The sequence below is a fragment of the Lissotriton helveticus genome, chromosome 5_1 (assembly GCF_964261635.1).
Source record: "Lissotriton helveticus chromosome 5_1, aLisHel1.1, whole genome shotgun sequence".
NCBI lineage: Eukaryota > Metazoa > Chordata > Amphibia > Caudata > Salamandridae > Lissotriton > Lissotriton helveticus.
The window spans coordinates 342463495-342489965 of record NC_136065.1 but is presented as its reverse complement, the minus strand read 5'-3'; the positions used below and the strand labels follow the sequence as shown (position 1 = coordinate 342489965).

At 46.2% G+C, this 26471-nt stretch overlaps 1 protein-coding gene across 1 annotated transcript in view; it reads right to left on the bottom strand.

Moving 5' to 3' along the window:
• Positions 1-26471, bottom strand: part of LOC144753147 (transmembrane protein 26-like) — a 76298-nt gene that overhangs the window by 9095 nt on the left and 40732 nt on the right. Inside the window, exon 3 of the mRNA XM_078640923.1 lies at positions 13108-13243. Within this exon, the coding sequence (XP_078497049.1) occupies positions 13108-13243 (136 nt within the window). The remainder of the gene's footprint in view (positions 1-13107; positions 13244-26471) is intronic.

Sequence of the window (26471 nt, the reverse complement as noted above, 5' to 3'; positions counted from 1 at the left end):
GAGCAGGTCCAGAGCAGGTTTTCCAGTGTACCCACCTCCCTGCATCCTCTCCAGCAGCGGTCACTGATGCGGGGATCAAACCTGTGCAAGCGCTCAGGCTTGTGATACCAGTAGGTGGCCACTTTAGTCAGAGTCTCAGTCAGTCCAGCATGATATGCGGAATGTCGTGCTCTATGATAGACACTGCCCCATTCTTTATGTGTGAGGGTCCTCCCCAGTTCCCTCTCCCACCGGCATCTGCCGGCGTTGTATGTGTAAGTACCCGTGAGGAGGAGATGTTGATACAGGTCTGAGATAAATTTCTTCTCTGAGGTTCGGGTAACCAGCCATTTCTCGTAGGGAGTTAGATGTCGTTGTGCTCCAGGGCGAACCTCAGGGTGGAGTGCCCAGTGACGTACCTGCATATAGGATAGCCGGCTATCCTCCGGGATGCCATAGTCCTCCTTCATCTGTGGAAAGGAGAGGATGCCATTCAAATTAAAAAGATGTCCCAGGGCCCTGCAAGGGGATTGCCGCCAGGTCGCAAAAGCCTTAGGGTCCAGTCCCGGGGTGAAGTCGGGGTTTGCAAAAAGCGGTGTCAGAGGGGAGGGGAACGATGTCAACTTGTGTTTGGTGGTGACCCGATCCCACACCTCCATAACTGTGCCTGTGATCTGGGACACATAGAGATTGGGTGGCCGATGGCGCTTGGGGAGAAAGGGGATCCCCTGGAGGGGCATTCCTGCTACTGCCTGGTCCTGGAAGAGCCAAGTCTTTCCGGATTCCGGTTGATACCACTCCACTAAGCTGTGGAGTTGCGTTGCGTTAAAATAAAGTTGGAGATCTGGTACGCCAACGCCGCCATGGTCAGGTGGGAGAACCGCGACATCATGCTTAAAGCGTGGGCGACGTCCCTGCCAAATGAAACGTGCCAGGTCGGACTGCGTTTGCTGGATCCAGCCATTTGGTGGCCGTACGGGAAGGGTCTGGAACAGATAAAGTATCTGTGGCAAAATGGTCATTTTCGTGGCGGCTATCCTCCCCAGCCATGGGAGAGAGTGTCGTTTCCAGCGCCTGAGTTCTTCGCGGAGCTGTGTGCGAAGTCTGGTGTAGTTCGCCTTAATAGTAGCTGGAATGGTGGGGCCCAGCAGGACTCCTAGGTGTGGGACCGTGGTGCAGGACCATTGCACATCATGTTCCTCTTGAACCTCTGCCAGCGTCTCTGGTGCTAGGGATACATTAAGGGCAATCGATTTGTCTGTATTGATTTTGAACCTGGAAGCGAGTGCAAAGTCATGGAGTTCAATAAAAAGCGAACGGAGTGATTGACCCGGTTCGGTGAGAGAAAGTAATACATCGTCCGCGTATAGGCTGATTTTGTGAATGTCGCTTCCGAACGGAATGCCCTTGATAAGCGGTTCCATATAGAGGGCGAATAAGATAGGGGAGAGGGGGCATCCTTGTCGGGTCCTCCTGCCAATTGGGAAGCGAGAGGAGGTGTGTCCGTTGACGCGTACAGAAGCAGTAGGCTGCCTGTAGCAGTTTAGAGGATATCCCCCAGGCCGAAGTGACGCAGCACCAGTTCCAGATAGGGCCAGTGCAACCTATCAAAAGCCTTTTCGGCATCGAAAGTGAGGAGCATGCAATCAGGCCTCGTACGTGAACCCGCTTCAGTGAGGTGTAAGACCCTTCTAGTGTTGTCACTAGTTTGCCGTTGCGGTATGAAGCCCGCCTGGTCCGGCTCCACCAGTTGTTGCATGTAGGGTGCAAGCCGGCTCGCCAGTATTCCAATGTACAGTTTGAAATCAATGTTTAATAGCGAGATCGGCCGATAGGAACCACAGCGGTCTTTGTCCCTACAAGGTTTCGGTATGACCAAAATGGCGTCTTCTCAAAGGTCTGCGGGGATCGCGCCTGGCTGGGAAAAGGAGTTAAAAAGATCTCGCAGGAGGGGTGCTACCTGGTGGCAGAACGTTTTGTAGAAGAATGCGGGTTACCCATCGGGACCGGGGGATTTCCCAAGCTTCAAGCGCAAGATGGCCGACACGACCTCCTCCAAGCCTATGGGTCGGTCCAGAAACTCCGCCTGTGCCTGGTTCAGGGACGGGAGGCGCGCCCCATGTAGGTAAGACTGACCCGCCTGCAGGTCGAGAGTGCCGCTGACGTAGAGGGATTTATAGAACGACCCGAAGGCCTCCGCTATCGCTGCGTCATCCGCGACTACATCGCCCCGTTCCGTCCGTATGGCCTGTACCCCCTGCCTCTGGCGTTGTTCACGCAACTTATTCACCAGTAGTCGTCCGCACCGGTCTCCCCCTGTGTAATAGGCGTGCCGGAGACTGAGGGCCACATATTCCGTGGCGTCCTGATCTAGCGCGGCTAACATCTTCCGCTCAGTGCATAATTGACGCCAAGCCCGCGCTGCCCCCGTGCGCTGATGCATTTGCTCCAGCTCCGTCACCCGTTGCGCTATTTCGGCCCTCTTCTGTGCTCGCTCGTGGTTGTTGGCCGTGGCGATAGAGATAAATTCGCCTCGCAGGACCGCTTCGAAGGCTGCCCATTGCGTAGCATGTGTAGTGTCGGTGTTGTTGTTGTGTGTCTGGAAGTTCGTATTGGTGGTTCTAATTCGGTCTACTGTCGATGGGGTGTGGAGAAGGTTCTCCCTAAGACGCCAGTGTCGTTGTGGGGGTGGAGCGGCTGGGAAGAGGAACGTGGCTACTACCGGGGAGTGGTCCGACAGTGAGGCTGGCAATATTTCCACTTCCCGTGCTCGCAGCTCCATCTCAGAGGCGCAGAGGAAGTAGTCGAGCCTGGCGTAGGACTTATGGGTCCCGGAGTGGTATGTGTATGCGGTGCTACGTGGGTGGATGTTTCTCCACAGATCCGTGAGGCCCAGATCTCGAAGGTGTGCGTGTCCAGATTTGGAGAGGGCCCCCACCTGGCCTGACCTTTGACAGGAGCTGTCAGCTATGTTATGGAAAACGAGGTTAAGGTCGCCCCCAAGCAGCAGGTGTCGTTCAGAGTTGGCTGTAGCAGCCGCTAACCCGGTCTGGAGAAAAGTTTCCTGTCCCTCGTTGGGCGCGTAAATCGAGCCCACCAGTAATGTCAGTCCCGCTATCAGGAAGCGATACACCAAAAGTCGGCCTTTTATCTCCGCCTCCCATTGTAGGACTCTGCCTGTGAAAGATTTGGATACCAGTATTGCCACCCCAGCCACCTTTTTGGAAGAGGATGAGAAGAGTTGTGTGGGAAAGGCCCTTGCTCGAAGTCGGTGCTGGTCTTAGCATATTTATTTTAGAGGTGCTGCTGCATCCCTCTCCACACCTACCTCCAATGCCTATGTTTTAAAGGCTCACAGCCGACTTTGTTACTCTCTCTGTAGCTCCCTGAGATGTACTGAAAGGGAGGAGAGAAAAAAAGAGATAGAGGTGAGGGAGAGAGAGAGTGAGAGAGAGAGAGAGAGAGAGAGAGAGAGAGAGAAAGGAGAGAATTAGGATGGAGTGAGACCAGAGCAGGTGGAACAAAAGTGAGGGGAGAATGGATGTGAGCCGAGAGATAGAGAGAGCGAGGAAGGGAGAAAAGGTTTTTGCCAGGGTTGCTATTGAATCCCAGGCCACCCTGTGGATATGTTTGAACTCGTGACCTGCAAATCACTGGGGACCTCATTACAAATACCCCGGGTCGGGAGCCTGTAATATGCCCAGCCTCTGGAATGTCCAATAACATGTCATATGTTCCGTGCAGGCCCATTGCTGTTTTCCCTATGTTAGCATGGGCATGCTAGAGTCTTCACTTTGTTTTGCACATGTTACTACACACAAGTATTTTTGCTTTGCGCCATTCTGTACTTTAACACAGAACTTACTGTTATTTTCGTGTTCTGTATTTTCCTGGGATTTAGTCTGACACCGTAACAAGGTCAAACAACAGTGCCCCTTGTAATTCTGTTTTGGTCAGGGTCTGGCACTTAGACAAAACACACACATGCAGGTGTTGTTTGGGAACACGTACTCTTGGTCATATAGTTATGCACAGACAAGCAAATAGACAGACGAGATCGCAACTACAACTTAGATGTAGAAGCTTCATCTGTGTATGCTAAGGTACGGGCCGACTGCAAACACCCAGATATCTATATCTATATATATATATATATATATATATATATATATATATATATATATATATATATATATATATATATATATATATATATATATATATATATATATATATATATATATATATATATATATATAGATGTATATATATATGTATATGTACATATATATATCTATATATATATATATATATAGATATATATATGTATATGTACATATATATATATATATATATATATGTATATGTATATATATATATATGTATATGTACATATATATATATATATATATATATATATATATATATATATATATATATATATATATATATATATTCACTGAAAAAACCATAGGTTATAGACCATATATAGTTAGGAATTAGCATTTACAAAACCTTGAAAATTCACTGAAAAAACCATAGGTTATAGACCATATATAGTTAGGAATTAGCATTTACAAAACCTTGAAAATTCACTGAAAAAACCATAGGTTATAGACCATATATCATTAGGAATTAGCATTTAAAAAACCTTATTTTACTCACACAAAACCATTGAAATTCCATATATAGTTAGTTGCACTAACTATATATCGCGCACCCGCAATCCACTGCTGATGATGTCACATATTACATCATTCATGACATGGTCAGTGACATCACTGATGACATCACTGATGACATCTCAAATGACATCACTGATGACATCACTGATGACATCATCCATTGACTGTGTGTTTCTGTAAAGTTTAAATATGTTTTACATATTGAAGAATGAGTAGATGTATAAGTGTCTGGATGAAGGATTTAGGTGCGTGACTGACTGTATGAGTGAGTGATTAAATGTGTCTCACTGAGTGCATGGGTTAGTGACTAAACTGTCTTAATTTGTGCATCATTATGTCTGTTGTTCTGTAAACTGCTGCATGTGTTGATCAGTAGCTATATGAGTAACTATATGGGTTATTGATTGATTGTCCAAGTATTTGTATGGGAGACTGAGTGTGTGTGTGGCTGGCTGGGAGATGTGTGACTCTGTGCAGATCAATGTGTACTTGTATCAATGATTGTATAAGAGAGTAAGTATGTGTTAGTATATGTTTGAAAATGTAAGGTACTCTATGTTTAAATGGAAAATGGAAAAAATAGAAAATGGAAGTGTGATTGATTCTTTACAGGACTGACTAGGTGTGTGAGTAACTCCATGGATGAGTGGCAGAGTGTGAGTGTCTGTATAGGTGTATGAGTGCATATGATAGTGTTGTAAAGATGAGTGATTGTATGTATGAATGATTGTATGGGTGAATGAGTGAATGTGTGTGTAGACGTAGGAATCAGTGAGTGCGTATGTAGTAACTAGTATTGGTGTGTCAATGGTTTCAAAAATTATACTCTGTATTTAACACTGGGTGTAACAGAGGTTATATTAAAGTGTGAGGAGATGCATTGTATTGTCACATGAATGATATCATCAGTGATGTGGTCATTGATGTCAAATGAGATGTCATCAGTGATGTCATCAGTGATGTCATTTGAGATGTCATCAGTGATGTCATCAGTGATGTCACTGACCATGTCATGAATGATGTAATATGTGACATCATCAGCAGTGGATTGCGGGTGCGCGATATATAGTTAGTGCAACTAACTATATATGGAATTTCAATGGTTTTGTGTGAGTAAAATAAGGTTTTTTAAATGCTAATTCCTAACGATATATGGTCTATAACCTATGGTTTTTTCAGTGAATTTTCAAGGTTTTGTAAATGCTAATTCCTAACTATATATGGTCTATAACCTATGGTTTTTTCAGTCAATTTTCAAGGTTTTGTAAATGCTAATTCCTAACTATATATGGTCTATAACCTATGGTTTTTTCAGTGAATTTCAATGGTTTTTTAATAGCAAATATCATAAGCTGTCGAATGTCAAGTACGTGGTAAGTAAAAACATTTTCGTGTTTATGCACACTGATCTGCTTTGAATGCTGCCCCCCCCCCCCTCATTTCTATTAGGAGTACTCTCTCTTTGCAGATAGTGAAGGGTAGTTAATGCAGGCCTTTGCCCCCGTTGTAATCCGTCGTGCCTGCTTCTCTCTCCATTTGATTGATTGTTCTCTTTGGTTCATTCTCTATTTACAAACAAGCACAGAGTCGCAATACTCTGTTTAGTCTTTGCAGATAGCGAAAAATCGTGTAAAAAAACAAAAGGAATCGAGCAAAATCAGTAGGCCACTAATGGGATCTCTTTTTGACCTCCCTAAAATAGAAACATTAGGAACAACCTGTTGAAAATAGCAATGTGTATGTACATAAGCGGCGTTCATTTGTGTTCACAGTACCCCTTGTTGATTGTTTGAATCGAGCATTGAATTGTTCGAAGTTGGTTCTCTTAAGGATCTTCTCTGCCTGCAAACGAGGAAGAATAGGAATATTCTCTCTCCCTTTGCAGATAGTGAAGGGTAGGTAACGCAAACCTTTAACACGTCGTGCCTATTTCGTTCCTCATTGATTGATTGTTTGCCCGAACATTGACTGTTTGGGAATTGGTTCTTTTTGGAGGTATTCCCTGTTTGCAAATAAACGTAGGAAAATCTTTGCAAGTAGTGAAAGGGTAGGTAATGCGGACCTTTCTCCCCCGTTGTAATCTGTCATGCCTATCTACTCCCCACTGATTGATGCACCTGTTTCACCCGGACCATTTACTAGAGATAGGTCATCTGGCCCGACCAGAGAGCACCCCTAGTGAAAAGGACATATGCAATAATAACGAAGTGATCACTGTATCCTGTTAACAGAAACTTTAGCATGAAACAACCTGGAAAGAAAGGAATAGGAAAACGAAAATCAGTAGGCCACTAATGAACTTTTTATTAAATAACAAACAAAGAAACGATAACAATACGTAATGATAAAACCTATTATTGTCCTAGAAACAAGAAACGTTAGAAGTAAGCCCGTAATAAGAAACCTGAAAACAGTAAGAGAAACCAAGTGTGACATTGCAACGGCCACAAGGCAACGAGGCTTCATCGCCCCTCACTGCCCCAAAACGTGTCTGTCCCACCGCCTGCCACGGCCAAATAACGGCAAACTGGGAAAGATACAAGTCAGCAGACATCCGCCCCATTCTGGAAACTTCCAAAGTGCAACAGGTTTCCGGCTACGCCCAGCCGGAAGCAACACATATAAGGCGGGTCCTGCTGCCAACCGTCGGCAGAAGATCATCACGTAGGGTGTAGCCGGAGGAAAGGCCGAGGCCAGCGGGACCCGGCCAGGGGATTGACAACACTGGAGAGTTGCAGGGGGGGGAATGTCTATGTCCTCGACCCTCCCCTCTCTCTCCCAGTCCGGCCGCGGTGGCACTTGAGAGTTGCAGGTTGTCCCCCCACTCTCTCTCCCGGTCCGGCCACCAACGGCCGGGGGCTGGGGCCGACGGGATCCGGCTGCAGCCGATGAGCCAAGGAACCCGTTCATGGGGCCAGAGCAAAGGGCGTCCGGCCGCCATCCACCGGAGGTCCGGCCCAAAGACGGACGGGACATTTCTTCTTTCTTTTATAATGGCTGCGACAACACTGGGGGGGGATGTCTTGCACATGCCTCCGACCCCCCCCCCTCGTCCTCATCGCCTGGTCCGGCCATAACAAATGTCAAGCGAGACGCCGTGGGGTGCACTGGGTGGGAGAGACGGTGCGAACAGGCCTCTCCCGCCTCCCCAGGTGGAGGCTTCCCAGCTGCACCCTCAGCGCTCCAGGCGCCCGGAAAAGGGTTCTTCCACTGTGGCGATGCTGCAACGTCTCGCCCGGCAAGGTGGAGCCCGTCCGCTCATTTGACCCCGCGATCGCCAGTAGCTACCGAACTCTCAAAATGGCGGTCGACCTGGCAAGAGCGGGCCCAGCATAAAGAAATGGCCCGGTCACTGGTTGACTCCACCACCGTAGTCCTCCACGACCTTGAAGATTCTAGAGGAGCCGCGGGAGTCCCCGACCCCCGCAGACACCCCCGATGGGGAATGACTGCCATGATCGCCCGTGGAGTGACGAACCTGTAGCCGCGGGACGTCGGCGCTCCCATGCTGGCGCCAGCCTCAGTTTGAATGACTAGAATCCTGCAGACCTCAGTTCCGGTGAAAGCACGGTGTGACCCAGTAGGAAAAATTGTTGCACCCCCTCCCCTTTTTAACTGATGGTTCAAACCACCGATCCTTTCCTTTGCCCTTTTAACGGAACTTTGGACTGCCTCCCCCCCCCCGCGGCGCCCCACGCCGTTATTTGCTGGGCGGCAACTTACTAGACATCACCTTCGTGCCATCTAGATTTCAGCGCGTTCTGCTGCCTTGGAACTATTCGCACAACAGACCGCTACTGACGACCCACCCCCAGGCAACATCTTCTGAATTTTCATAATTTGAAAGAACTAGTAACATGTCCTCATCAGGAATTTCCTCTTCAATCATCTCATCAGGAATCTCCTCATGAAAACTCTGCAATGATGATTCTTGTAACTCTATGGTCTCCAAACATTCGATAAATTCGCCATCAAGAGATAATTTCATTAAATGTAGTGGATAATTCAAAAGAAATTGCCACGGTCTCTTCATTGTTTAAATGTTTTTACTGTTTTTGTTTTGTTGTATATATTTATAAGTTATTAAAGTTTTATATTCCTACTACTTTGTTGGAGTGCTATATATTTTTAATGTGACACATAATTGTAAAAACTTTGATGTACAAAGAGTCATCCCTGGAATCTTCCGCTTCAGGCTCGGTCCCCTCCCCAATCACAATACAGGATGGTTTTCAGATAGTAGGAACGCGTGTGGTTTGACGGATCTCATCGGGTGTGGGCCTTGATCTACTATAACTCCTTTGAAGAGGGGTGATTCTTTACAGCTGGGGCCATAAACTACATCTGCAGGGCTAGCTGATAGCCTGGACAATCGGACACAGAGGAAGAGGAGTGTCAGAGGGTGCGGTAGTGAATAGGGCGAAAGGGAGGTGTCGGGCGGGCACAGAGTGTGATTCTCAGGGAAGAGCAGCGCGGATAGGGGGAGGTTTATTGCCGATGCATAAGACAGAGAGCGGGGGTGACCAGTGCCTGGGGAAGATGCTTGCGAGGGTGGGGAGCCATACTACGGATCAACAGCGTGCAGAGAGTGGGTCTGGTCAAGGCATCTAAAATGGCTGCCGTGCACGACAAAAGTGTGGCATTTCAAAAAAGGCAAGATGGCGCAGACAATGTTTTTCAACACTTCCTCATTTCCTTCGAATCGAACGTTAACAGACGTTGGTGCATATTACCAAAGTTAAGCGATATTTATCGCTAACGATGCTTAGCAACAAATTTTTTACCGCTAAGCATCGTCAGAAATTATCGCAGATAAACCTTGCTATTATCAAGGTTTATCGCAAATGCGATAAAAAACGGCCGCAATGCATGAATATCGCTAAAAAGTCAGCGATATTCATGCATTACCGAGCTAATGCTCTTAGCCATGTTATCCACCTCCCATTGGATAACATGGCTAAGAACTGCTCAGGGCAGGTGTTAGTTTTTGGAGATATTCGCGCTTGGCGCGAATATCTCCAAAAGTTGGTAATAGGAGATAGATATCTTGCATGTTGTAATGCAAGTTATTGTGGTATATGGAACTCATACCATAATCTCTCAGGAAAACAGAAACTGATCCTTTTGGGACCGCCTGAGAAGGCCTAGGGGGTGAGGGGTACTCTACTTTGCCCCCTTTTCACGTTCCGAACTATTTTATTTTACTCTCTTCTATAATTACACAAAATGGCAGCGATAAGATGCATCAGAGACAGACAGTGAGAGAAAGGAGGCCGGAGATGAAGAAGAGATGTCAAATACACATTGGAGATAATATAGTGGGAGAAGGGAAGCAAATATGAGTAAACTTACCATGTAACATAAAAATGTTGCACTCTATACTATAAGTCTCATTTTATACTACAATCACTTCGCTACAACCTCATAAATTAAAAATAAAAATGAATAATGTCTCAACCAATTTTTGATTTCTAAATATAAATTTATTCTTCTGAATTTTCAAAATTTGAAAGAACTAGTAACATGTCCTCATCAGGAATTTCCTCTTCAATCATCTCATCAGGAATCTCCTCATGAAAAGTCTGCAATGATGATTCTTGTAACTCTATGGTCTCCAAACATTCGATAAATTCGCCATCAAGAGATTGATCCAAAAAATCATTCAAGTCATCTCCTCCTTGTGAGAATGCTTCATTATTGGTGCTGTCAATTTCAATAAATGTAGTGGATAATTCAAAAGAAATTGCCACGGTCTCTTCATTGTGAGCCATTTTATTTTGAAATTGCTTGCTGTAAATTGCAGAAAAAAATAATCACTTTCATTTATCGTTTTTAGTAATACATAATATAAAACTAACTTTATCAAGTATTTAGTATAACAGAAGGACTGTAAATAAATAACAGAAAACATTTTTCAAATTATCTTAAAGTGTACAACATAGTTCCCCTTACAAATTAACAACTCACCTTTTTAAAAGTAGGAGAAGTGTTAGTACTGTGTAAACCAAACACCAGAAATTGAGCACCAAAAATTCCTCACAAATGTACCTCAGACAGTAGTATCACAAAATGGCTGTGGTTTCCTCTCATTTTAGATATATACATAACCAATTAACTTTCATCACACACAAATACAAAACCAAAGTAACATTTTAATTGGTTCTAAATTTCAACACTTTCAAATGTGTTTTCCCCATGCAATTTTCCATAGGACATTTAGATACGTCTACAGCCTGAATGGCTGAACGGAATTACACCAAACTTGGCAAAATGGTACATCAAACCTAAGAGGTCAGGGAGGATCTACTATGCCCCCTTATGGTCATTTGCCCCTTCGCTTTGGCCTCCTCTTGTCTCTCGATCCTACCGAGAGACAAGATGGCGGCCGCTACGGACTGTTTGGAATGTTTACAGACGCCGTAGAACCAATCAGCTTCGCAAAGCTCCATAACGCGAAAAGTACGCGAAGCGGAGCGCTGTTACAGATATATATCTTTTTTTGAACGTTAATTTCTCAAAATCCACTGGAGCACATATATTGAGACCTAGCAAAGGCACATCGGGCTACCAGTCCCTAATATTTTGCCAAGTTTCGTGCAAATCCATTCAGCCGTTCGATTATTATTATTTTTTCTTTTTTTTTTGCCCCGCGGGGCCCTTTTAAAACCTCCACATCAAACCTAGGGGGTCAGGGAGGATCTACTATGCCCCCTTACGGTCATTTGCCCCTTCGCTTTGGCCTCCTCTTGTCTCTCGATCCTACCGAGAGACAAGATGGCGGCCGCTACGGACTGTTTGGAATGTTTACAGACGCCGGAGAACCAATCAGCTTCGCTTCACAAAGCTCCGTAACGCGAAAAGTACGCGAACTGGAGCGCTGCCCGGTCCGCTGTTACAGATATATATCTTTTTTTGAACGTTAATTTCTCAAAATCCACTGGAGCACATATATTGAGACCTAGCAAAGGCACATCGGGCTACCAGTCCCTACAATTTTGCCAATTTTCGTGCAAATCCATTCAGCCGTTCGGGCTAAAAGTGAGGCCAACCGCCCTATGGAAAACTCAATGTTAAAAACACGTTTTGGGACCCCCCTTTTTTCTCGGCCCCCCCTTGACGAACCCCCCCAAATTTTCAGGGGCTGCTCAGAAACAAAATGTTCCATTTTCCTGAAAATTTCAGCCAATTCCGTCCACAAACGCCAAAGTTATTAGACATAGAATTTTCAAAAATCCCATAGAGAAAAAATCCTAACTATATATACCTACTGGCGACCGCCAGTAGGTAATATATATATATATATATATATATATATATATATATATATATATATATATATATGTATATATCCATGTGATCAAGGGAGGGATCTCCCGAAACGCGTCATGGCGGCATCGGCGAAATAAAATAATGCACTGAAAATTTCCTGGGTTCGCGCTTGTCTTTTCAAGGTCATTGAAGCAGCAAGCTAACTATAACTCGCGCGCCCGCAATGCACTGCTGATGACGTCACATATTACATCACTCATGACATGGTCAGTGACATCACTCATGACATCACTCATTACATATCAAATGACATCACTGATGACATCACTGATGACATCATCCTTGTGGAAGAGTGGCAGACCTTCTCTCACCCTAATATAACCTTTATTACACACATTCAAAAATAGAAAATAACATTTTCAATACAATAGACATACCAATGCCACTTACAACACACCTATTTAGTAATTCCAAGATCTATACACACATCCATATATATATATATATATATATATATATATATATATATATATATATATATATATATATATATATATATATATATATATATATATATATATATATATATATATATATATATATATTCACTTTTCCTCTGAAGAAGGGGAGTTATTTCACATGATTCTCTGTCAGATCTTATTGTGGACAAGTACAAGTGTGAGAACGAAAGGGTGTATTCTTTCACCGCTATTCCTGAGAGGGTCGGGAGTGTTGTGTTTTTGGTTGTCTAATCACCTGTTCCTCTGTGAGTGAGTAGGAGGACAAATGAGACACTATAGCTAATCGGTCCCGGGCTCATTGGTCTAAGGTGGTAGGGTAACTCAATCCCTACCTACTAAGGTTCTCCGGTCCCAATCGTAGTTCTGTGATTTCGCAGAATCCCGGCAACAAACAGATGTATCATAACTCAGGGAGGGGGATTTATTACTGGTTGATTACAAGTGAGACCATGAGGGTTCCTCAGAATTTAGGAAATACTTGTGGAATTTGTAATTTAGCTCCCGATTCTCCTGGCTATTCCTCAGTTCGGCCCATTATTTCAACAGCTGAATCTGAAGTAATAATGATACCACACATTATTGGAATGACCACAGCATGCACAAGCAGTGCGAATCTGTCTTCTTTTCCTGGCTAGTGGATTACCAATACTTACATCCTCGGTCCTATTACAGGAAGTGTAGGTAGATGAAGAATTCCTGTTACTTGTTCTTCTGTTTAGCAGCTCCAGTTCCAACAGCGCAACACATGGAATGGCAGTACAGAGGTACAGGAACACCATCGGGGAGAACCTTTGGGTAACAAAAGAGTTTATACACATTTTTCTTTTTGTATAATCCTTGCAATTTGATGTTTTTGTTTTACAAGTTTCAGCATGTTCTCATTATTCAATCGCAGAAAGCAGCAGTCATTTTAAAAACGTCAAGTGAACTGACAAACAGCACCAACAAGATGATTTTTTCCTCTTTATCTAATTTCTATTTAAGGTGATATGAACATTTGCATATTGATAGTTTACCCCTTTTTATATTTTGTATTTGATATATTTATATTCTTTTTTATTTTATATTTTTTTTGTATTTTATAGCTTACATATATTAACACCAGATATTTTTTTAGGGAATCACATACTGAAATTAAACGAAGTTTCTTTCATCATCAAAAAATCAGGGAAGGAATACATAATAGACACTGAAAGACTGACGCCAGAGTGAGAGTGAGGCTATGCAGGTAATAAAAAGCAATAACTGGTTATTGCTGGAAGACACGCATGACTGAAATAAATAAAAACCATAAGTTGGAGCACCAAAAAGCATTGGCAAAGTCAATACAACTTCTTTGTGAGGGAAAGCGCATGTTCACTGCTTGTGTCGTCTGATGGATTCGTGAGTGCACATATGAACACTTATGTATATATGTATGTATGTACAAATTAATTTATATAGTATTTCTATTATGCAAAGTTAGCCAAAAGGCAGCAGACCACTGTACATAATCAAAGGCAAGCTTAAAGTTATTGAGTAATAGGAGAGAAAGCTGAGTTAAAGACGGTTAATACATAATTAAAATTAAAAATTAAGTAAATAAAACTAGCTGTTTGCATGGGTGGACGAGTGAGTGCATGGTTGAGTGGTTGCTTGGGGGGTAAGTGCATGGATGGATGCACAGATGCATACTATGGTCACAAACAGATGAAATGGGCAAGGACAGTGAGTGGAAGTTTGGGCATTCGGGGACAAATGTAAGGGGATAAAGAGGACAGCAATGTAGGAGAAAGGAAGTGACAGTGTATGTTGGAGTAAGTGATTTTGTACAGTGCACTCCTGACACTTGCATAGTCCTGAAGCATTCTCAGAATCTGGGCACTTTTTTTTTTTTTAAATCTCTTTATTGAAATAAACAAATACACACTTAAACGGTGACCGGAGTGCATAGGGTAACCACAGTTGCAATATATCGACATAAACTTCTATACATTACAATATAAATTGAGGAGAGTAAAACAGGCCTAAGAGTCCTCCAGGTCCACATTGACCGGGTCCAGGTCTGGTGGGTCACAAATGCTACCTCGGTACTCATTCCAAGCTCCCCATATCTTGACCCATTTGCGGGGCCGCCCCCTGGAAACATACACAGACTTCTCACGAAACATACACCAGTCAAGATCTTCCATCCATTTTCCGACCCTGGGCGCCCGGGTCGCACCCCTGAGCTGTGCAATGTTGCGTTTGACAACTGCGCAAGCGAGAGCCACCCAAACCTTACCATGGCTCGGCAGGTCCGTAGGCTCCCATACATTCAACAGGCATCTCCACGCCTCTGGGTCGACTCTCAGCCCCCACACTTCACTCATCTTAGCATGTATCTGCTTCCAGAAAGCACGGACCCTCTCGCACTCCCACAAAATATGTATGAACGATCCCGGCAACCCACAACCCCGCCGGCAATCAGCCGACCCAGCCAAGCCCATCCTCTGCAGTCCCAGGCCGGTGATGTAAGAGCGATGCAAAATTCTAAGCTGAACCAAACGGAGCCTCATTGGGACCGCCACTTCCTTGGGGGATGCCACCGCCTCCCTCCAGTCCTCATCGTCGAGAACAAGGCCGTCAGCGACCCATTGGTCGCGTAAGCGCACCAAGGGGTCCTCTGAGTGATTGATCAATTTGCGATATGTAAGAGAGATCGCCTTGGTGGGCAGGAGGCCATCAAGAAGGCGATCCTCCAGCGGGGAGGCCACCGGTAGCACCTCATCGCCAGAGATAGCTGCATTCAAGGCATGGCAGATCTGGAAGTAGCGGAACCGCCTGGTGTCGCTCAATTTGTACTTAGCCTGCAACTCCTCGAACGTCAGCATCCTATCTTTACCCCATATGTCACGAATCAGCGATATACCGATCAGGTCCCAACGATTGAAGCCTTTCGATTTCCAGAGCATCCCTAGCCTCTCAGTGTTCCACAGTGGCGTGGACAATGTCAAACGCCCAGCCCATCGAAGAGCACTATTGGCCTCATGCCACACTCTCGTGGAGCACAAAGTGGGCCTCTTCAATGAAAAGCGACCACGCTTCGCGTACAAAACACGGGTATATTCTCCCCCCGGCACCTAACCACGGTCCATCGCATAGCCCGGGTCAACCGGGGATCCATGGGGGCCAACTGCGACTCCCAGTAATACCTATGGATGTTTGGCAAACCGATCCCACCATCATACCAGGGCAGCATCAATTTTGAGAGCGCAATACGCGGCCTCCCCTCCCACAGGAGACCGCGTTGCAGAGACTCGATCTCACGAAAGTACGACGGGGACACAGAGTTAAAGGAGTTCTGTAAAGCGTACAGGAATCGCGGAAGGGCCATCATTTTAAAGAGGACCGCTCGGCCCAGCAGCAACGTCTTCCACCTCGCAACATCCGCCCGGAGCCTGGCCAAGGGAGGCCATAGATTCAAGCGGAAGCGAACTCTGGGGTCCTTCGAAATGTGGATCCCGAGGTAGCGGAAACTAATCGGCTCCAGTTTCACTGGACAGTTCACAGGCACCCTGGGTGGATCACCACTCAGCACAAACAGGACCGACTTTGCCCAGTTGATCAAAAAAACGGAGTACCGTCCAAAGATGGCGAGGACATCCATAAAGACAAACAATGAGGCCCGGGGGGAAGTCAGATACAACAGGATATCGTCAGCATAAAGCGAAATCTTGTCTTCCCACTCTGGAGTCCAACACAACCCCTTGATTGAGCGGTCCCATCGCACCCAGGCCGCCAACGGCTCCAAGGCCAGGGCAAACAAAAGAGGTGAAAGGGGGCAACCCTGACGAGTGCCACGCCCGAGAGAAAAGTTGCGAGACCTGTGGTTGTTCACAACTACTCGGGACAAGGGGCCGAATAAAGAAGGCGAACCCAAAAAATAAATACAGGACCAAATCCCAGCTTAGCCAGGACCACAAAAAGATAGGGCCATTCCACACGGTCGAAAGCCATAGTGGCATCCAGCGACAATAAAACCGTAGGTTCATGAATGTAAGGCGCGCTCGCCAACACACCGTGGAGCCGCCGAAGATTGAGTGCCGTGTTGCGTCTAGGCATAAAGCCGGATTGGTCGGGGTGAATCAAGGTGGAAATAACCTTCACCAGACGTGTTGCGAGCAACTTTGCCAATACCTTGGGCTCCACATTCAGCAAGGAGATCGGGCGGTACGAAGAGCAATCCAACCGAGGCTTATCCTCCTTATGAATGACGACTATGTTGGCAATCCGTTGATAATAGGGCAACTTACCATGCTCCAAACCTTCGGTGAACATATCCCTCAAGTATGGAGCCAGTCTATTGGCGTGAGGTTTAAACAATTCGATAGGGAGACCGTTAGGGCCGGAGGCCCTGCCAGAATGTACCCCCCTGATGGCCATTGCCACCTCATCACACGTGAGGGCAGAGTCCAAAAATGTCCTGTCGTCATCCGATAGAGCCGGCATCGGTATGTCGTGTATCATATCAGAATTTTCGGCTTCAGTGTAAGCACCCGACGAGGTATAAACCTCCTCGTAGTACCGAGCGAACTCATCAGCAATCAACTGGGGGTCCGACGTGTCCGCAGAGCCTGCAATATGCAGCTCCGGAACCAGCCTAGACCCCCAGTCTCCCTTCTCCAACCAGGCAATCAACTTCCCGGCCTTGTCGCCATGTTCATAAATCCTATCCTGAGTAATGTCATGCTGCACCCTGGCGCCGTCACGAGTTAAAGTTTTGTATTCGTCCCGGAGCAGCTCAAGGCAGTGATCCGCCCACGGGTCGCCCCCGGAGGAGACGGCAGTTTCCAAGGCCGAGAGCTCCGCCTCCACTCTGTCTAGTTCAGCCCTTCTCTTCTTCTTCTGCCCTGCGACAAGGGAGAGAACCTCCCCCCTGGCGACAGTCTTGTACGCCTCCCAGAGGGAGCACTTAGAGGTAACCGAACCCTTGTTGTCACGGAAGTAGCTGTCCGTGGCTCGCACCAGTTCCCTCTGTACCATAGGGTCTTGCAAGCGCCAAGCATTGATGGGGGCGACTCTACCAACATCTCCCCGTCCCACACACAATCGAAGCCAGATTGGCGAGTGGTCAGAGACCCCCCCGCGCCAAATGGGTCACCTCACAAACCGCGGCCGCATGGGCCGCCGGCAACAGAACGTAATCAATCCGGGAAAGAGAATGATGCGCCGCCGATGCATGTGTGTATTCGACGGCACTCGGATGGCGAAGACGCCAACCGTCTACCAACCCCGAAGTAGAGAGGAAGTCAGGCAGCCATCTGCGGGAGGGCAACAACACACGTGGGGGGCGCCTATCTAGTTCACCATCCATGACGGCATTAAAATCGCCACCAAGCACCATAAGACCCATGGGTAGGGTGAGAAACATCCGACCCAGGTCACGGAACATGTTGACCTGCAGCACCGGGGGGACATATATGGATATGAATGAAACGGTTCTGCCCTCCCAAAGACCCGAAACCCTGACATATCGGCCGCGGTTATCAGACCAAGTGGACTGGATCGTGAAGGGAAGCTGGGCACCCTTTATGATTCTGCATGGCACTGAATGGGTGAGGGACTGAGTACATGCTTTGAAGAGCGAATGCAAGGACGAGTAAGTGAACGAATGAGTAGATAAATTAATGAATAACTGTATGAACACATGAATGGAAGTGTAGCATGTAGGGGGCACAAGTAGGTTGTGGTTTAAGCATAATGCAGGAAGACTGGGGAATTGATGGGAACAAAGTAGGAGAAGGGCAGTATACAAGGCAGGGGCAGTAAGTGAATGATTGCTTGCAGGGAAGAGTGAGGGTTTGCTTGATTGCTAAAAGAATGGCATGTGCTTGAATGGATGAATGGTTTAAGTACATGGTATAGGATAAGGGTAGCATGGAGTACAAGGGTAGGGTGGGGAGGCTGAGGCTGAGGCAGTGATGTAAATAGTGTGGAAGGAGGGAGCATGTATAATGTAGAGCTGTCTGTGGCAAACTTAACAAGTCAACAGTCCTGCAGCCTGTGCGGCTCAACAGGCTCTTCTACTTCCAGAGCTGATGGTAGCACTCCCTCTTGAGTGGGACCCACTGCAGGGTTGGGCTTTGACTCAGGATTTACCTCCTTGGGGGTGCCAGTTGTGCGGCACCTACTCCAGAATGAGGCCATCCTGCACTTCCTTAGGCAGGACCCTGTGTTTATGGATAGGGGTCAAATTCCTTATCACTTCCTAAAGTCCCTCAGCTTGAGCATTTGATTGTTGATGATCCTGGCTTTGTTCAACAGGATTCTCCTCAGATAACCTTTGTTTCCTGGTGGTGCATGGCAGCAGTTAGAGCCTATATAGCCTATAGAGCTAGAGCCATGGTATACATTTTTACTTCCATCACTGCCAACTTATGACATTATTCCTTCCAGTGCCAACACACCCTGTGAAGTAGCACTTCTAACTTATACTATCAGCCTAATGGCCATACCTTTTACATTTATCTCATCTTGTGATATAAAGCTATTTTCATTGTAAACAGCATTATTGATGTCCATTACTTCAGTTAGGTGCAAAAGTGTACCTCTGACACATGCATTGTTTACACTGCAACAAGAACAAAGTACTCATCTTGGGACCCACCCTCTCAGCTTGGGATGACTCCTGGTGGCCTGCAACGTTGGGAACCCCACACCCCTCACACCCCCACGAACCTCGCACGTAACCTGAGCATCATACTGGACTCCGCACTCACAATGAACCACCAGATCAATGCCATATCCTCATCATGCTTCCACATGCTCTGCCTGCTTCAAAAGACCTTCAGATGCATCCTCACCGAATCCAAAAAGATGGTCACTCATGCACTCATCACCAGGAGACTTGACTACGACAATACACTCTATGCCAGCATCACCCCAAAACTCCTCAGGAAACTACAGAACATTCAAAACGCCACAACCAGATTGGTCCTCAATATCCCCCGCCACAGCCACATCACCGAACACCTTCGAGAACTACACTGGCTCCCAGTCAACAAAAGATTCACCTTCAAGCTCCTCATACATGCTTACAAAGCCCTTCATGAAGCAGGACCAGCATATCTGAACCACAACCTCATTCCAACTGGCCCTGGCCACCGTTCCACAGATCCACAAGACAAGAGCCGGAGGAAGATCCTTCTCCTACCTCGCTGCCAAGACCTGGAACACCGTGCCCCTCCATCTCAGACAATCTCTGTCGCTAACCCATTTCAGGAAGGATGTCTCTTTGACTGAACCCCTGCACCCAGACGGATCTGCAGCCTTCCCCTCAGGGCCTTGAGACCTTTACGGCTGAGTAGCAGCGCTATAGAAACCCCTGATTGATAGATTAACTTGGTGATACTAGCGGCTTGCCCTGCTTTTTGCTCCAAATGCTTGTTGTTTTTATGTGGCTACAGTCTTTCTAGGTGAGAAGGTGATTCACAACATCAATGCCAGTTACTTGCTGCTTCAATGGTATCTTGGCATCATCAATGCCCCAAAAGTGCAAGTTTTTGATCCTGTCATACCATGTTCTGTTACAGAGGAAAAAAGCTCATATTGTCTAGGGTCTGAACACAATTAAAAAGTTCCTTGTGGAAAGTATTTGAAAAACTTAAAATTTAGAGGGGCCGTGGGAAATCAAGCCCACCTGGGAATAATTTACAATCTCATTAGGATTATTTTCAAGGCTGTCCGGTGCTTAATCAGGTAAACATATCTCTAAGTCACATCAATCAATGCTGGCCCTTTATAAAAACAAACGCTGAAGTCGAGCGGGTAGTAACGGCGGTGCTCCCCTCACGTAACTAAGTGACGTACAAGCTCCATTTCGGGCAGCGGTCTGATTTTGGTGTGTAAGGCGATATAGGTGAAGATCGTTTGACTTCATCTACATTAGGACATTGGAGTTCCAAGTCTTACGCCTTCTGGCTGGAGGTCTTTGATTAATATGTGCAACGTATGGTCCTGAAGATGGTCCTATGGATTGTTTAAACCGACGGGGGACCGCAACGTCGACGCTTGACATCGTTTTGCTTATGGATGTATCATCATTTGAATCCTCAATGATTGTATTATGAAAAGCACTTTCCCGAGCATGGCATTTGGTTTTTCCATGTGATCAGCAAAAGTTGTCACATACTACTGAGAATTGAGTCTGCCAATGTAGTAGTATTTTTGTTGCCATATCTTACATTTTTTTGGAGAAAGAAAATAATTTATAGAATAATAAAGAACAGTTTAACTCTGTTTTTTCCTTGCTTCTGTTAAACAATTGATCACTGTGGTGGCTAACTAATAATTTAGATTATAGTGGTTAAATAATTCCTACGGGGACGTTTTGTATTTTGTTATCCTTTATAAAAACAAGCATTGGCAACACCAATAGGTCTTGCCTATTTGAGATTTATTGCCTTTGCAAATGTTTTTTTAGCTATGTTGCAAATGGCTGAAAGTAATGTAAAACAGTTTTATAACATATCCAGCATTGGCTGTGTTATAGTCCTACTTAAAATGATTTTCAGTTATGCTGCACTGAAACTAGTGCTGCTGTATAATATGGCTAAATAAGACACTAAGAAAGCCAATAGATGTCGCATAAGCGAGCCCTATTGGCTTTGCCAATGCTTGGTATGGATTGCCATATGGTAAGTTATAAGTATTTATTTTGTGTTTACAAGGGCGAAGTGCTAATGTTATAGAATGGAGAATGCCCTTGCCAAGGTGTTAGTGTGTACAGATTCAGAAGCATTTTAGTACCAAACAAAAACAGTGAAACTGTGCCATATAAATGCGCTGAATGTTACATAAGTTGTAGGTAGAAGAAAAGTCCAATAGGTTACAGCTTTTATTACAGTGATGGTTTAGGCTACATGTTACTTTGGGTGCAATGGTTATAAAAGAAGCAAATAAGCACTCTAGACTACTTGTTTAGTAGAAACATACAGCAATAATCGGTTTTCAATGGGTTTCCTAGACCTTTTGGCCCCTGTGCCACTGCTCCAACTGCACCATTCAAATCATGACCCTAGTGCCTGCAAGGTAACTGTACTTGTGACTACTTGTTTAGTAGTAAAATATTGCAATAGTCAGTGCTCAGTGGGTTACCTAAACCTTTTGGCCCTGTGCCACTGCAAATGCTGCACTCACCATAAATCATGACCCTAGTGCCTGCAACGACAAATGAGGAAATCATTTATATTCAGTAACACGTGTGTTCCCAAAAAGGCACAGCTGCAGATGGAATATATAATTATTGTATAGCTAAACATATACACAAAGGCTGCCTTTAAACTTATCGAAAACGAGATGCCACAGATGTCATGAATAAAGCATATGCTTTACACATCAAAGTGAAAACCAAACATTGTTAAATTGTGTTACAAAGTGGTTGATTCTTTCCTGTGAAAAGCACTTGACAGTGAATTGGCCATAAACAGTGTAAATTGCCCAAGATCACCATATGTTAGGCTGACGTTGAGACTGAACTAAATTAAATAGGCTCACCAAAGAAGAAAAATGTTGCAGAAAATGTGCAAACGTTTTTTGCAGCTGGAGAGCAAGATACAGTTGAGAGGGCTATGTCTAAAATAAAAATAAAACAAACATTTGCAATGCTATTGACATTCTAAATTACAATGTCTTTTACCCATGTGTTTTGGTTTGCAGTGGAGTGGATGCATAAAAAAAGAGCATAGCAGTCGGAATAAAAACAAGATACACAAAAGCGGGTCCGGTTTACCACTTGTACTCATGGGACTGTAAGCATATATAATTAGCTCTGTGAAAGGAGTCACATTTAGTAACTTGTTGTCCGCCCAGCGATGTAGCGGTGGTGTGCAGTTCTGCAAGTATCTGCTTGCAGTGATGCAAATTCCCTGTTCCATCTAGCTCGGCATTTTTTTTTTGATAATCAATTTTTATTAAGGTTTTCAACACAAAGAAATTCATCCGTAACAAGTCACAGTGCCCTCTAAAATACCCCTGTCCCCCTCCCCTGACTCCACAAAGCATAGGAGCATAGATAGAAGAAGTTATCGGTACCCACCGAACACAGAAATGTAACAAGGTCATCATGGTGGTAACAGGCCAAACCATTTGCCCCACACTTTATGAAAGAGTTCTGGACAACCCAGGGCCTCAAAGACGGATTCTTCTTGTGTCCCGCACCAATCTACCCCCCTCCTCCATTTCCTCAAGGTTGGTGCCTCCGCCTGAGACCATTTGGCTGCAATGTCCCGTTTCGCTACTGCTAGCGCCGTTCCCAAGAGACGCTTATCGGCTCGGGAGCCGTCTAGACCATCAAACACTCCTAAAAGCAGATGTCTCGGGTCATGAGGGACCACCCAACCCAACGCACCCGTCAACTCTCCAACCACCCCTCTCCAGAAGGAATCCAAGGCCGGGCACAACCACACCATATGGAAGAAGTCAGCCGGGGTACCAGCGCATCGGGCACAGGCCGGGGAGGAGCGCACACCTGCTCTAAAAAGACGGGCCGGCGTCAAATAGGCCGCATGGAGAAAGTAGAGCTGGACCAGGCGGAACTTGGAGGACGTGGTCAGGGTTCTGGGCGCCATAAGGGCGTCACGCCAATCAGCTTCGTCCAAGGGTCCCACCCAACCCTCCCATCGCTCCCTGAGGTGATCCAAGGATGTGGGGGAATTATTAATCAGGGCACGGTATATTCGGGAAACCCCTCCCCTCCCCAGATCTCCCATCATGACTTGGGCCTCTAGGGGACTAAACTTCGGAAGGGAAGTGGGTATGGGGAGGTGAGTGTGGAGGGCGTGGTGGAGTTGTAGGTATTTGTAAAACTGGGAGTGTAGGAGTGAGTGTCGGTGCTGTAGGTCAGAGAAGGAGCGTATGTGGTGCCCCACCCACACGTCCCCTAGAAGGGTTATTCCCACCAGATCCCAATGAGGGAACCCCTCCAGGTGCCACACCAAAGGGGCGTTTGCCGTTTCAGCTTCCGGTCCTATCGCACTGAGCGGAGTGCGACACGCCATCCTATAAGGACTGACCTGGTGATGGAGGGCATGTCCCAGGGCACTGGGGAGCCGTAAAGGAAGCCTTGCAGTTGTGTAAACTCAAGAACAGTGAGTTCCACCCGGTAGGCGGTGTCAGACCAACCACCCGCAAACGAGTCATGGATCACGATGAGTTTGGTGACCAGGTAGTAGACGTGGAGGTTGGTGACCCCCATACCACCATCTAAGGGGGGAATTCGGGAGTGTGAGAGGGACAGGCGTGAGCGTCCCCTGCCCCATAAGAATCGGATCAGCACGCTATCCAATTCTCTGAACCAACTGCTTGTGAGGGAGATCGAGGTGTTTTGCAGAATGTAGAGGAAGCGGGGGAGGATCATCATTTTAAAAAGGGCGCTTCATCCCAGCGGGTTGAAGGGAAGGGATTGCCAATTTCGAAGATCAGTTTTCATCCGGGCGACAAGGGGGGCAATGTTGAGTGTCCATTCCAGTTCAGGCAGGAGGGTCACCCACACACCCAGGTACTTGAATGACAGCTTCCGGAGGGGGATCACCTACTGCCAATCAAAACAGGCCCGCGAGGAGTGGAGGGGGACCAACGTGGACTTTGTCGGATTAAGGCGGAGACCAGAGACTCGCCCAAAGGCTGAAAGGGCTCTCAGGGACCTGGGGCCGGAGCTTTCCGGGTCAGCCAAATAGAGCAGCACGTCATCCACATATAAAGCGATTTTGTCCACCTGGCTCTGGTCCCATTGCCATCCTCGAATTAGGGGGTCTTGTCGTATGAGCGCCGCCAGGGGCTCCATCGCTAACGCGAATAGGAGTGGGGAGAGAGGACAGCCCTGGCGGGTGCCCTTCGGATCGGGAACGGGTCAGAGAGTCTGCTGTTAATGAGCACCCGGGCTCTATGGCTGTTGTAGAGGACTTGGATTAGGCGGCGGAAGGGAAGGCCGAAGCCCAACTTCTCCAAAACGTCTCCCAGGTACCCCCAGTCCACCGTGTCGAAGGCCTTCTCAAAATCGAAAAGGAGAAGGGCCAGGTAGCGAGAGAGCCGATCGCGATGGGCCAAGGCAAGGTGAAGACGGCGGATGCAGTGTCGGGTACCCCTGGCCGGCATAAAGCCACATTGATCAGGGTGGACCAGGTCAGTCAGGAGAGGACGGAGTCTCTGTGCGATGGCGGTGGCGAATATCTTAATTTCAGTATTAATCAGGGAAATGGGCCTGAAGTCGGAGCAGTCTAGGGAGGGTGGGTGTGTCTTTGGGATGACCACGATAGTCGCCATATCCGACTCGAATGGGAAGGACCCGTCCTCCACCACCTGTCGGAAGAGCTCCATCAGGTGGGGCACCAGATCCTCACGGAACGTAGAGTAGTATTCCTGGGGGAAGCCATCCGGCCCAGGCGTTTTGCCGGAACGTAACAGGGTGATGGCCCCATAGATTTCATCCGGGGTGAGTGGACCATCCATGGTATGCGCCCTCTCCTTAGGGAGGCAAGGCAAAGACATTCCGGATTCCGTCATCAGATCCTTGAGGGAGGCGCCGGGGGGGGGGGGGGTGCGGTATAGAGGGCCTCGTAGTAGTGGGCGAAGGTTTGCGCAATGGCCTGAGAGGCCACATGGCAAGTCCCATCAACCGTACGGATCTCAGGGATAATAAGGTAGGCTCTGGGATAGGAGATCAAATTGTGGAGTAGTTTCACATTTTTGTCGCGCCATCCGTAGATGCGGGCAACCGAGGCTCGCCACATAGCTCGGGATTTTTTAAACTCATTTTGTATTAACCTGATTATCATTTTGTGAGTACTACATGTGCATTTTGAGTCTATTGCAATGGTTTAACATCACCTCTGCCACTTGTGGGAGGATATTGATTGCAGCCGCTGGACGCAGCGTTTTGTAATCCTCTGCATTGCTGTGAGTAGAGTCATATAATGTGTGGCAAACCAATGTAAAGCTGTGTAAGCAACTAATAATCCTATTTTTTATATTGCATTTAGTGTTTGGGCTATTCACATCAAATGTCATTTTTGTGATAATGGCGAATTCCACATGCCCGGTCAAGGACTGCATGCACATGTGGGTTCAACAACCACAAACACACAACTGGACACTTGACAAAGCAAAGCTATTGCAGGATCGATTGCAAGACTAACTGATCTACCCAAGTAAGAGGCCTTTACAGTGGAGCAGTCAACACACTCTTTAGAAAAGCAGATAGAGCTTCAATGACTCAGGAACAATGGCAAACTTCAGTTATTTGTGAGGTATCGCACTCCGGTAGTATAGAATGTCTACATCCAAACAATACAAGTCTTACCATTTCTATACCCCATAGGTTCTAACCACAGCCCATTAGAAGACCACATAATAAATATATAAGGGGGTCCCAGAGAAACAACCATGTCATAGAAGCACGTAATTATTTAATCAAAACATTGTTGAATGTAGAATTCATCATAATTATCTTTAATGAAGCCAACACTGTCATTCAATCACAATGTGCTATTTAAACATTTAAATTTTGCAACATAAAAAACATTAAAGCCCCAATTATAGAAAAGGGAAAAGGAGTGTGAGTTGTTAAATGAAGAAGGAATGATGTGGTTCAGAAAAGAGGAACTCAATTTCAGATTCAATGCAAAACATTCAATATGCATTAAGAGAGGCTATAACCTGTTTAAGCCAAAATTGCAATGAAATTAATGTACAAATCATTCTACGGTCACGATCATAAATAATTTAATCAGGGATTGTGCTGGATGATGGGACAAGTAGAGCCGTCGACGTTTCGACCCCTACATGGAAGGTTTACTTGTGCCCTTAAAGCGGGGTCTTTATCAGGACAGGGAGTGTTATAGGGGGTAGGGTTTCTGTTGTCATGGTCTGAGATGTCTTAGCACGGGCACACTCCGTTGGAGTAACCATTGCCCTTTACAGGCTTTAATCTAATCTAATCTAATATTCTCTAATCAGCAGTGCTGAAACCAGTGGTGGCTGCTCCAAAACTCAACCGGTG